The sequence below is a fragment of the Diadema setosum genome, chromosome 4 (genome assembly GCF_964275005.1).
Source record: "Diadema setosum chromosome 4, eeDiaSeto1, whole genome shotgun sequence".
Taxonomy (NCBI): Eukaryota; Metazoa; Echinodermata; class Echinoidea; order Diadematoida; family Diadematidae; genus Diadema; species Diadema setosum.
The window spans coordinates 26294699-26309082 of NC_092688.1; the positions used below are offsets into that span (position 1 = coordinate 26294699).

Here is a 14384-nt window from a genome sequence, read left to right on the forward strand (position 1 = left end):
TACATGTAAATGAACGCACTGTACGAACGCCTTACTGCGAGTGGAGCAATACACAGCCCAGTCGCTGTACGTACGTACGTACGTAGCGCGACAGCTGACAGGGCTGTACCAGCGGACCTCCAAACACGATGAGAGTTCAACGATCGCATGCGGTGTGATCGCTTTGAATTTTGATACTTTAGATCATTTTTTTTTTGTCACCTCAAACTCATATGACAAACAAAATAATAATGAGTAATAAATAATGAATAATAAATGACAGTGATTTATTACACGATAAAATCTTATTCGACTTAGGCACAGTGAATTCAATGGTTTTTCCGTGAAAGTGTTCTTGGAATTTCATCGACTTAGGCGAGTATTCGACTTACAAAATTCGACTTATGAGTGAATTAATACACGTAAGTCAATGGGGAAAAATCGGGACTTTTTAAAATCATCGACTTACGCGATTATTCGACATATGCGACGTCGACTTAGGCGAGTTTAACTGTATGATCAACTTATAGTAACTCAGCATGAAAGTACAGCATTACCTTCCAAACTGGTTACAGCTTGTTTTACTTTGCATTGTTTTTTTCTTTGCACGTAACATGTACACAGGTTGAGAATTCAATAGAGAATAACTTTCTTTTATAGATATTTTATATATATAAAATCTTTTGCACATTAAAGAACTTTGAAAGTTTTCATATCTAAAGCAAGAGGATATAGAAATACAGGATCTTTCTTTAATACCAACTTGCGACATACAACATCTCGCATTTGCTCATATGTATAATACATTTTGTGATACATGTGCTGACAAAGAAATAATATTTGTTGCTTCCATAACACTGGGTGTGAGTGTCTCTCGACATGGAATTCATATCTTTCCTAGGAAACAAAACTTAAAGGGATGGTACAGTATTGGTGGAGATGAGAGTTGGGCTTTTAGCTTTTTGCGAGATACCAAGAAAACACTTATGATATAGTACAAAGCATACCATTTTAAGAGGAATTCAAAGTTTATATGATGAAAATCGGGTTTGGAATGACTAAAACATCCAAAAACAAAATAAAACAAAGCAATCGTAATAAAGTGTGGGTCCCACACTTTATTAGAATCACTCTTTTGGATATCTCAGCCATTTCAAAACCAATTTTCATCAAATAAATGTTGAATTCCTCATAGAATTACATGCTCTTTAATATTTCATAAGAGGTTTCTCATCATCTCACACACACACCAAAAAAAAAAAAAAAAAAAAAAATGTAAGAAATCTGAAATTAGGTCTCAACCAAAACTATACGATCTCATTAACTCAACCATTTGAGACTGGATAATATCTATCTCTGTTGGGGAACATGGTGGACAATGAATACCATACACTTTTAAAGGATCAACAGAGCAGAGATCAGCAGAGACCATTTCAGCATACTGCGAGTATTTTAATCGGCAGGAATGACATATCATTTACAGTACTTCCCACAGCAGATGTCAGAAGGAACCTGTCCAATGTTATGATGGCCACATCAGATCTCCCTGGCGTTTTTGAGGGTACAGCCAATGGGTCTCACCGTATTTCTCAAACGGTGCTGACACATGAACAACAAATAATGTTCTTTATTGTTATAGGATTGCTTCTTCACACAATCTTTTTTAACCTTTACATCATTACCTTGAACTTTGGCCGATATGAAAGATTCCTACAAGCACAAGCACAATGTCGGCAAACCCATGACACAAAACTGAACAATCACTTTATAGCCATCCAAAGCTACTGAAATGGCTATTTTTTATATTGGACCAAACTTGGCCCCGACAGCTGTATGACTGCAACTGACAGAAATATATTAGGTCACTATGTCAAGGTCTGTCAGGGCGACTAATTTCCATATGGAGAATACAGCTTCTACAGAGCAGGAGGACATTTTTGTCTGACTACTCCATTTAATTTGTTAAAAACACACATCTGCCTTATAAACTATTACCCCCCCCCCCCCTTGTCACAGGCCTACATTAAATTAGATTTTGAATAATGATCTGTGTGGATCCCATTTGTTTGTCTACAACAATCAAGTGTGTTGTCGCTACATGACATATAAAGCAAAAGAAATATGATAAATGCAAGATGTCATACAGCTGCAGACTACATTATGCGCTATGCATTTATGTACCTGGAAAATCTACAGATAACAGACAGTACATTCACATGGGAATTTCCCTTGTCTATACCCTAATGAGTGCATACACTTGGGACATTCAAAATTTAGATAATACCTTTTTTGATGCGATGATATTACCCAGTACATTCACAAAATCTGATACAATTAACTCCGAGAGACAAGCAGAATTGATTAGCTGAATGCTGTCTCTTCCCATTCAGAATGTTCTTCATTATATCTACGAGTGGATACACAAGTAATCCTGCTTTCCAATACTGTTGGCTTATATCATGAGCGGAAAAAACAAAAACCCTGATAGATATCTTTGAAAGTCTTCATTGCTCTGTTGGAAGTATTAAGTTCTGTTGAGGATGAACTGATTTTGCTACAACACGCATTTTCCATAGACACCTGCCCGAGCATACTTGGGACTAGTTTTCAACAGGTTAAGTGGCTTTGGGCAATAGCCTTCTGAAACCCTGTTACAAAATTATACGGGACACCTAGTAACAAAGTGACAGTAGAGTGCCAGGTATATGTTGACATTGCAGTCTCTTGCGTGGCCTAAGGCTTGTGAACTGCTGAGCTGACAGGTGAAGCCTCAAAGAATCAGTTTGTCACTATTTCACCACAGTCACTTTTTGCGATGCAGCCTCATCCAGTATATGGAATCATATAGCCCTAACACGGGAAATCCTAACATACAAAAATTTTCGTACCAAAGTTGTATCATTCTCATTGAGTGAATGTCTCTTTCACCTCCTCCCTGTAAATGAGGTCTCAATTTTTTTCCATTCTTTTTTGCTGTGTATCTTTCAACAGATGACTAATTCTGTGAGACTCTTGATATCCAGAGAGAGAATGATCCTCATTAATGCACACAAGACCTGTCCTACTTCTAGTTGCATCAACCACATCATTTTGGTGATGGGGATACTCTCAATACGGGGGTGACGAAATTGGCAAAATTTGTGCCCATAAAAAAAAAAAAAAACAGTTTACAGTCTACTGTAAAAGTGGATATTTTCGCGCTAGGCCGGGTCAGAAGAGTTTTACGTGTTTATAATTCCGCGGAATCAACACATCACGCACAGGAACATATGGCAAGCAAAAATATTCGCGTGTTTTTATTTTCGCGCTAGTTTCTGGTTGCACGAAATGCGTGAAAATTTCAACACCGCGAAAATTTCCACTTTTACTGTATATAAGATTGTCCAAATAGTATGTTTTGGTAGCATAAATGCAAAAGGTTGCACATCATACCATGTATTAAGGTGGTATTTCGAATAATGCCTCTAAATATTAGAGGCTTATAAAATGGCATGTCACTTTTCTCCCCCTGCCTCACTTTCTAGCACTTGTTCACTGCCATAATTATTAGCATTTGAGTAACTTTTAAATGCGATGAAAGCCAGACTTTCAAAAGTAATTGTACAGTTGAAGTACAAGCATATACGTTCCAGTAAATACTTTATCAACATGAACTGGCCAAAACTCGGGAGTGCTGTTAATAACCATGCGCAGTTTACACATTGGTCAATGAGGTTCTTTTTTGACAGATACTACAACTGAAAATGTGACATTGTGTTAAGACACGCACACACACACACACATAAACATATGGATTTATAGTGAAAATTATCTTCATATAGTTGACCGACAAATCCACATAATATGCCCTGGTTGCAATACTTACTTAGAAGGGTAAAAGGTTGAATCTGATCCTTACACTAACAACATTTGAATTCCATATCCACGTTTTTAAAAAAATGTTTGATGATTTTGTTGTTGTTTTTCAATTCAAATGAAATAATTATTCACACACTTGACAACAATATAGAGGAGATATTCGACTGAACTAAAGCTGCCCTTGGCATATTCATAGCATTAAAATATAAATCTAGAAATAAAGAGAAATATACACAGAATACCTCTTTCACTCTTTCTTGCAAAAAATGCTGACGACCCGATGACCTTTAACTCCTCTTCAGTACATTGCAATCTGTACAAAACAATGCTTAAGGCTTATGTTTAATTTTTAATACACAGTAAAGAAGAGTTTGCTTTACATTACTGATCCACAATACGTAGTACTATATTTGCAATCTCCATAGCATATGCATGTGTCTACGCTAATTTTTTCCTTCTTTTTTGTATAGACAACCGTTTTAGTTTATTTTTCACAATTCAATGAGCCTCACAAAGTTTTGCACTCAGAGAGAAAAAAAAAGTATTTCTATGTTTTTTTACATTTCTATGCCTATGAATGACCTTTCTGATGGTGTACTACCACATATTTCAGGAATTTCATTTGATGATGAAAATGGTGCACATTTGGCATTTAATACTTATTTGTAATATTTCAAATAAACTTCTCCATAATAAACAAACACAAAGTTGTGAGGATACTTATTATCTTTCCATATAATAAAAAGCAAATCAAAACTGTCCTGCTCTATCAACTCACAACCTTCTATAATCTTGATGATTTACTCTTAGAGGAATGTCATTCTGTTACCTTGTAAAAAAATAGGTCATTATTTTGACCTAAACCCACAGTGAACTCTAATCTTACCCCAAGTCAAAGAACAACCCAAATATCTACTTTATTCTATGTATTGTGCGACAGATAAAGACATAACATACAATTGCATAATCAGAGAGATGGCCAAAAAGAAATATGGAAAGATGGCCAATAGACCAGAGAGATAAAACAGAGGTCTACAAACTGTATATCATGAAAAATTGGGCAAATAATGAGATTACACCTAAATACAAACTGTAAGTTTTTAAAGGGATTGTACAGTACTGGTTGAGGGGAGGATTCAAGTTTATAACATTCCTAAGTGAGATAATGAGAAACCTCTTCTGAAATATGGAAGAGCATGTAATTTTAAGAAGGATTCAACATTTATTTGATGAAAATTGGTTTTCAAATGGCTGAGATATCAAAAAAAGTAATATAATAATAAAAGGTGACAGGCCACGACTTTTATTACCATCTCTTTGTTTCACCCTGTTTTTGAATATCTCAGTCATTTCAAACCGATTTTCATCAAATAAACTTTTGATTCCCCTAGAATTGTATGCTCTTTGATATCTCATAGGGTCGTTTCTGAATACCTCGCAAAAATTAAAAATCCTCACCTCAACCAGAACTGTACAATCCCTTTAAGGCAAGTCTATGCCCTTCATCATACACAGAATTCCTCTGTAACTTTATGGACATAACTGGATTTCACCTGTAGGATGACTAATTATACTGTGCAAAAACAAAAATATAATATGAGGGCTGTGTTTTTCTACAGCTAATGCAATCTCTTACACAAATATTTTCCAAACTATTTGCCCACTTCCAGTTGCAAGAAAAGGAGAGAGCAGAGACAGCCCACATTAAAGACCACATACAGTTGGTTTTACAGCATAAGGCAAAGTCTTTGGAGTAGCAGACCTTTGGCCCCTGCACGTACCATCTGCTGCCAAAATAAGGAAGATCTTTTATTTCTCTTTGTTGGTTTAATTCTATGACTCAATTCACTAAATCTGAGCAACCAAATTCCATATTTTAGTCTTAAAATCAAAACAAGGCAAACACCAAGCTCCATTTCGCTTGCATATTGCAATTTGTGGGTATAGTGTTTTTCAATGTAAGCTCATAGACCTTTTGACCTTTGACTTTGTCAGACTTCACTAATATTTGAACTTGACCAGCATCTTCAGGTGATATACCTTTGATGATCACAGCTCAAAGATGTGGAAAACTATTGAGAGTACACCACAATACTATGAGTACAGTGCTGATCAGTTAAAATTCATTGACCATTTGACATTTGAATTTGTCGGGACTTCGGCACTCATATTCAAACTTGACAGATATCTGTAGGCAGGGCTCGACACTAATGGTGGCCCAGGGCCACCAAAAACACACGTCAGGCGACCAAAATTTCAGAAATGAAGAATGTAGTGGCCTGATCGGGCCACCAAAAAAGGTCGGATGGTTGCCTTTGGGCCACCAAAAATAAAAGTTAGTGTGGAGCCCAGCTTTAGGTGATGTACCTGAGGTTCTGACATTTGTATTCAAATGTTTTCATGGAAATGCCCCTGCATACCTCAGTGAATTCATCACGCCATTTCATCCCGGTCGTGATCTATATTAAAAGTCACAGAATCTCTTCTTTGAAATAAGTGCAAAAATCCAAGACATCTGGTAACAGGGCTTTTGAAAAAATGGCACCATCATCATGGAACAATCTCCCCCTCAGCATTAGGTGTATTACAGATTTCAATAAATTCAAGTCCATGTTGAAAACTCATCTTTTTGATAACTGTTAATTATGATAGTATGTGTACATGTGAACATAGAAATGTTTGGATGATTTTGTTTCCATATGTACACACATAAAGACTATCTTGTGGTATTACAGATTCTAAGATCTGATAAATATTATTATCATCATGTACCTGTGGTGTGAGTTTCATGGTCATAATTCAAAGCTGTGGAAAGTTACTGGCAGTAGATCAAACTGTGGACAATAAAAAGGACTAAAAAGTGACGCCTATGTCTCGATTCTGCTATGCAGGTGAGACAATTGTCTTGAACTGCTTATGGATATAACAACAAAAAATAAAATAAATGATAAATAACTGCACTGCATGAATGAAATACAGAGTACTATGAATTACTCATCCTAATGGCTGAATGAGATGTAAGCTTTGGAAAAAACTGTCATGTAGGCCTACTGCTTAGAATAGTTGATTGTGCCACCAGTGTGAATCACCATTGTTGTAAAAATATGGGCTTCTGTGTAGTCATATTAGAACAAAAGGGAAAAAAAGGGCCAAGGCAATCCGAGAGCATTTGACAAGGATGCCAGCATTTTTTTTTCTTTTCTTATCTCTCCTTACAGGAATATTATCAACTTTTTATATTGGTCTTGTCAAATACTTGACACAATTTAAGAAGTCTACTATTGGACAGTGTTGGGTAATTCAAAACATAAATAACTGATGCTGTGAGAAACTAACCTGAAAATGCAAATGACCATAAACCATTCCTGGTCTACTACACATATTTACATTCTACAAACCCTATATTATAACTTATGAGCATGCGGAAAGAGAAAGCTTATTTACTTGTTATTTTGTTTTAAGCATTAACATCAGAGGAGTGAGACATATATTTCATGGACTCGAGCATTACATTGTTTAAAGTAATAAAAACACACAAAACCACTTCAGGATTTAACAAGTGGTGGAAATAGGGCAAGATACAGGGAGTAAAGGAGTCCGGTTTGGTTGTTAGATCACAATGTGGAGCTTATTGAGGCAGGCAGGTTACACTGGTTTGAGAAAGTTGGAGCGAGTGAACATCACTAGAAACTACAGAGAAGGTGTAAGACACATCTTCTGATGGCAATGAAACAAGCACAATGGATCAGTCAAGCCAATGTTAGCAATACCCAGCCACATTAACATCATTTCCTTTATCGTTTGGAAGGCCAACATGTAAACGCAGCACTGACTAATAGGAAGGCAACAATGTCTGATTACAAGACGAGAAACTACAGTAAATGCTGAACATTCCTGAAACCACCTTTTTCTGCCCTCTATTGAAGCAGAGAGTATAGTGTAGTAGTCTACGAACCATACTCTAAAGGTGACATGGCTGTTTGGCGACATAAAGAGCCCGCCATCACGTTGTCCTTTCCCGGGTCCATAGGATCCAACTGTACAGCATGAATTGAGCTTATTCAAATTTATGAAATTCTTCCATCGAGATGTTCTCATTGCAACTGATTGACATACTGCCCTACAAAGTATGTCGATGTAGGGCAATTTGTCAATCAGTCACAATAGATTGAGCTTGCTAACAGGCAATTTGAACAGTCAGGTGTCGATTCAGCTGTCAACAAAAGAACATACAAAAATGGCAGATGTTGTCTGATATGGAAATCAATATACCCAATTATCACCACATGTCATCTGCTGCTCAATGAAAGCAGGACATGACTTCTGATGTGGGATATCAACCATTCCTCTTTTGGTCGTTGTTGTTTGACAAGTACTATAAAAGTGGACAATTGTGTGAGATGTTTTCCTTATTTTATATAAATCAGTCAAGAAGGGATAGAGTTCAGTTTGACTGTGCATTGCTGATAGTAGCATAAATTTCAGCATACAAAATATGGCAAACTGAATATTTGCACCTTTTCAATTTTTCCCACTAGGGGTCTCACCATGGGGAATATGTAGTAAGACACCAATGAGGAAGTTGATCTGAACGGTAACCTGGTATGCACAATATCCATGGCATCAGATGGCTGATCTTGATATCAAAACATCATGCACCATCTAAAGCCACATTGCAATCAAAGTAAACTCATGCAACCTGTTTTTGTTCAGGCAAATGTATTTCAAAATCTTATCTTCTTTCATAGCTCATAGACTTACAACATTCTGAGCTAGTCGAGTACAATGCCATCAGGGAAAGGTCATGGGTCATTATTACAATCATGGCACTACTTCGAGTCATTCTCCCCCTTATCTTACACCAATACACTGCTAATGGTTTGTATTTAACTGTGTAAGGATTGTTGAGATACAGATCAGAGACCTACAAGATTTCTAGACTAGAATCATGTGACCATGGTGTATCGATTGGTGACACTGACTTCTACATTTTTAATCATAACATTATGAAAAGTGGGTCCTCACATTTATCAAACTGAGGACGTGAGGGTAAGTGTTGTTATGCTAGTGTGATCTGCAGGTGAGAGACCTTAGAATCCGTCTTTGTGAGTTCCGACACTGCTTGCATGTCCTTTGCAGGATCCAGCCCAATACGAGGTAAACTGGTCACACTTGTTTCAACACATCTGGTTGTGTAGCTTACGGGGGTGCAGACATCTACGGGCATCCTACTGAATACGGGTCCGAGTTGTGGGGATTCTGCTCAGTTCCCTGTTTGCTGGGAGGAAACCGGGCGGCAGACGTGACCGGATGAGCGCGTGACAGCAATATCACTTTTCTAGCTAGCTGCTGGCGTCACTTGCTCCGACGTGTAACATGAATTACAGCATCGACGAATGACATCCATGCTTAATAAGACAGAGTAAAGAGCAGAGCATGTAGTCTTTGTACAGTGCGAGTCCTCGACCAGGAGGAAAAGGGGGGGGGGGGGGGTGAGCCAGGGCGGATGCTGCTCGACGGGGACAGCATCAACCGTCTCGCACTGTCCCCATCTGTCTGCTGCCCTCCATGGCCTGTTCATGACGCCGCCTGGCCTCGCTGTCCAGAGTGTCGAAGCAGGGCTTGCAGACCCGCTGCGGCTGGTACAACTGCTCCCGAGGGATCGCAGCTGAGTAGGCACTGCACGAGGTGCAGAAGATCTGACCACAGTTCCTGGAGATGTTACAAAAGAAAATAGAAAGTATTTGTAAGAATCAATCCTTGAAAGGCAGGGAGAGAGTACAATATCGGAATACTTTCACTCCCCAACAACTTTTAAAAATCCTTCACTGCATAACAAGAGTCTTGCTTTCTAATGCCAAGCTCATCTTATTTTGCAGTCTGAAACACTTCCAGACACCAAAGTCCTATATCTTATTGAAGTCCTGGTCTATATATATATCACAGTTTATGCATAAGGTTTTGTGCATACATTTACTGTGATCTTGCACACGACTTGCTTTTTGATTTTCTTTCAATGGCTTTGGCTTGTCTTTCCGTTGTCTCCTCTCTCTCTCTCTCTCTCCCTTCTCATCATCCTTTTTTCCTCCATATGTCTGTTCCTTTCCCCACTGTCTCATGTAGGTTTATGTTACTGTACGAGCTGAAATTTTCGCGTACAGATATTTTCGCGAATTGCTACTTGGCGGACATTTTCGCGTGTTGTTAATTTCGCGGTTGCTAGGGTCTAACCGAACTTAGTTATTTGCGCGATGTTATTTTCGCGTGTTGTTATTTTCGCGGTTCAAAGGCGATTTGCAAAATTTGCAAAAATAAAACCACCGCGAAAATTTCAGCTCGTACAGTATATATTATGAGTTGATACCTGTGATAATACAATGTACTACGTTGACAAACTTACCCTAAAATCACGCTAAGGCCAAAAAAAAAAAATTGTTGCATTGGCGTAACATGAGATTTTCAAATAGGGTCGGTCGGGCGGATTTTTTTTTTTTTTTTTTTTTTGCTACCTGCATTTTACGTGTAAAACTCGTGCTCAGCTCAGTAAACAGTTACAACTGCTGCACCGAATGTGCTGTGTTCATCTATTCTACAAATCATTTATGAGGCCGATATTACTGGAATTATACCCCTTCACAGAATCTAAAGATGTTGAAATCCCTATCCTGAATGTTTTCACTTCATATTTTACTATTTTGACTTAGATAAGATAGATGCAAATTGACCCATATGTACGATCTTTTCATCGCACACGGCGATCTCTATTACAGTCCCACATATACAGATTCGTGTAAGTTCTCCACACAAGAAACCTATGGCAAAACTGTGCACAATACATCGCAGTCTGAATGCTACGTATACACTGAATAAATCTTGTTAGAGTACGTGTCCGTGTTGGAAACAGATGACGTACTGATCAAGGAAGGCTTATGCGAGGCGCTAGATCTCTCCCTCGTACATCCGATATCCCCAGAGCCGTTTCCACTTCCGGGTTTGTGCAATCGCGATCGCAATCAACAAGATATTTGATATCGATAGCAAAAAAATTAATAAAAACACATGGGGTCGGCGGAATTTTTAGGGTCGGGCGGGTTACGCCAATGCAACAATTTTTTTTTTTGGCCTAATCACAGTGTCCCACTCAAAAACTCAAACCCTAAATCTTTTGTAGTGGGTCTCAATATATCATGAAATTTGATACTTGCTCTAATTTCTAAGAAACAGTAAGACAACAAATACATCAACATATAACTTCTCCTCCTGAATACTTGAATTCATTTCAGTTTACAACTGTTCTTCAATATACTGTCAGATCTCTTCATGGTCTGAGCTGCAAGTTGCTTATTTTTTTGTTTGCTTTTTTTAAAATATATATTAGCTATTTTTGTTGTTGTTTTCAGTGCTGCAAACTCACCGACAGTGATGTTTCCTATTGACCAAAGTGAATCTACTATTGCACTGGAAGCAATGGCTGACGGCATGGTCTGGAATCCACAGGGTTCTGTTGGTGTCCCCCTCCTCAATCTGCTCCCACGAGACGTCGGACCTGATGGAGTTACAACGGGAAGCCGACCGCCTCTCCTCATCGTCCGGGTGGAGGAGGTTACCATTCTGAATTCCAAGAATAAGGAGTTTGATGGGGTTTTATTTCAGATCATAAAGTCACCGACTAGTTCGTTTTGCATCGCTACCAACCATGGTTGTGCCAGCCTGTTGTGATTATGGTACAACATGCTTTGATCAGTCACAATTTTTAGAACACTTTCAAGGACTAATGAGGAAAAAAACTACCTTTACAGTGCTACTGGTCTACACAATATTTGCCATTACGTCACTGTCATATCAGTCAGATGAAAAAGTTGGCTGATGGTTACGAGACAAGCTGTTTCATACAAGACGGCTGCAAGAAGGGCCAAAGTTCTACAAAAATATAGTGCAGTTGAGATTCCTTTGGCATAAGACATGATTTGTCTTAATGACTCTCAAACAGAAAGATAAATCACTAAAAAAAATAAAAGGTCAAACAGCATGTCCTCCAACACTGTGAGCAGTGTTAGTGACAGCATCCAGTGTGCTTTAAATGGTGTAATTCAGGTCTCTGCATATGTAGATATGTTTTATGGTATATATGCTGCATATGATAAAAATCTTTGCATGCCACATGTTACCTGATGATAGCAACAGGGAAAAAAGCCCCTGCACTTAATCCGTGAGTCATTTCTGAATCTACAGTAAGAAACGCAGTTTATAAAAATAAGGCACTTTCTAAAGTTAATGACATCTATGCAAAGATAAGATGCCCCACACATAACATGACTTATCACATAATGGCAATAAGTGAACTACCCTGATACCAGCATGGTACTATACAAGTCAGACTCTTATGTCAAAACAAGCCATGCTCTATAAGGAACACCCCCCCCCTTTCCTTGAAGTGCCCTATGAATGAGGGGTGTAAGAATTACAGAATATTAGAAAGAGTCATTGTGGTCAGACTCACATCAATGTCCACCTCCTCTAGGGCAGAGGCAAGAGTGGCACCGGTGTTGGTGTTGCTGGCCATCTCTTGCCTCAGGCGATTGATGAAGGCAAGGAGGAAGCGCTCTCTCTGCAGCATCATCTCCTCCTTCTTCTGCTTCTCCTGGAGGATGGCCAGCATCCGCCGCTGCGCGAGGTCCCGGGGGCAGGTCAGGCCGTCCTGGCCCAGGTGCCGGCCCAGCTTCAGCTGCCGGTGGGCATCCGCACCGGCCTCCTCCCCGGAGGGATCCATCCCGTTGCCGTTGCTGCAGCTGGAGGTGCGGCTGAGGCAGGTCGAGAAGGATGGCTCCGATGCCACCGAGGTCTGCGGAAGGAAATTGAGTCCATTAGTCACGGCTCTCTGGGAGAGGCTCTGGGAGTACTTCCCCAGAGAGCCAAATGTTTCACCATTGTCCGGCAAGTATGGAATGTAACTAGAGGGTTCCAGCGGTAAGCTGGCGGACTTCCCGAGGGGATGGTCAACATGGGAATTGCTAATGTCTGTGGTACTGGTGCTGATACTGTTCTGGAGTTGTCCTTTAAGGAAGGCAGCATGTCCATTAATCTGCTCCCCTCGTGGAGTTACACTCCCGTTTGTATCACAGGGAGAATCGTCGACTCCATTACAGTCTTCGGCACCCCTCAACGCTTGCGGTTCCTCCAACTGAATAGCTCCTGATCGATCATCAGTCACAGTTTCTGTTGAACTCTCCATTTGACAGTCAAGCATTAAGTTAATCAAATCTGCCTTCCGTGGAGTGGAACACGCAGGACTTGGTGCTTCTGCTGGCTCCTGCTCTAGTTTCAAGTCTGCGTGACCATTGGTCAAACCATTGCTCAAAGCATCATCATGGCCATTTGATGCTTGGTCAGTTTCTCCGTCTCCCGAGGACTGTGCCTCGGACGCATCCTCAGGAGTCAGCTCCCCGTTCGTCAATCCTGCTTCACCAGCGCCATTTTCAGCTGGGGTGTTAGAGTCACTATCTTTCTCACTCTCGTCACTTTCACTTGACAGGCTCCCGTTTTTAAGCGACTCCTCTTCCTCATCGCCCCTATCCAGGGGCAACGGGGGCATCATGCGTGTCTTGGGCGATGTGCCCAGCGAGGGCTCCAGCTTGAGGTCACTCAAGTTGGGATCGCTAGAAGTCCTTGTCAAACCGTGGATGTCGCTCCCAATGTTGGGCCTGTGCGGCTCATCCTCGCTTGCCGTCTTGTGGATATTGTCAAAGGATTGCGTTCTGGCTAGCTTGGGGCTGTCGGCAGGGCTCGGCCCGGACTGGGCATTCTGCTGGGCCTGGGCAGGACCAGAGTCCTCACAGATTGAGCGAGATGTCTCCGAGAGGTACACATCAATCCACAGATCAAGGTCTCTGACATTTGATGATGGATACAGCACCTTCATACAGGATATAAAGAAAAACAAAAACAGAGATTACAAAGAGCACAGGTCATAAGGTGCCTTTCATGATCTCCTTCTCAATGAACAAGCTCTCAATGGTGTGCCTTCTTTAATGAACCACAGAAGAAATTATGGATTGCTTTGACTGATCCCTTCCCCTCCTGGTTTACAGCTGCTTAGTGTCTTATTCATCTATATGAATGAGAAACATCCATTCTGTCAGGTCACCCACCTTGTCCATCTTGGGGTCATAGAGAAAGTTGGTGTACTTGTTGCCTTCTACTGCTAGCAGGGACCACACAGAACACGTCCGCTCCTTGAGGGAGTTCTTGAGCCTTGCCTTGAGAGTGTTACACAGGAATGTCCCAAACAAGCAGGAGTATGTGTGCTGCACAAGCTTCACCTGCAAAAGGAGACGCAAATGGCGAGATGTTACTTCCTCCACATAAAAGCAATACCAGATGCACCAACTTGTGATAGCAAATGACATCAGGACTATTCAATATCATCACACAAGACTCCAAGCAGATATCATTGGTAAAACTGATGTCAATGATAGATATGACAACAGACCTATATATATATCCAGGATTTTACACCAGAACCTTGATCATTTTTGCAGCTAGCAGAA

At 40.1% G+C, this 14384-nt stretch overlaps 1 protein-coding gene across 1 annotated transcript in view; it reads right to left on the bottom strand.

Annotated features, from left to right (window-relative positions):
• Nucleotides 1–7404: 7404 nt before the first annotated feature.
• Nucleotides 7405–14384, bottom strand: part of LOC140227768 (phosphatidylinositol-3,5-bisphosphate 3-phosphatase MTMR4-like) — a 48248-nt gene continuing 41268 nt past the window's right edge. The window contains exons 12-15 of the mRNA XM_072308165.1: nt 13986–14156; nt 12338–13750; nt 11252–11448; nt 7405–9549 (exon numbers count right to left, since the gene is read on the bottom strand). Coding sequence (XP_072164266.1) covers nt 9366–9549; nt 11252–11448; nt 12338–13750; nt 13986–14156 — 1965 coding nt within the window. The 3' untranslated portion in view covers nt 7405–9365. The remainder of the gene's footprint in view (nt 9550–11251; nt 11449–12337; nt 13751–13985; nt 14157–14384) is intronic.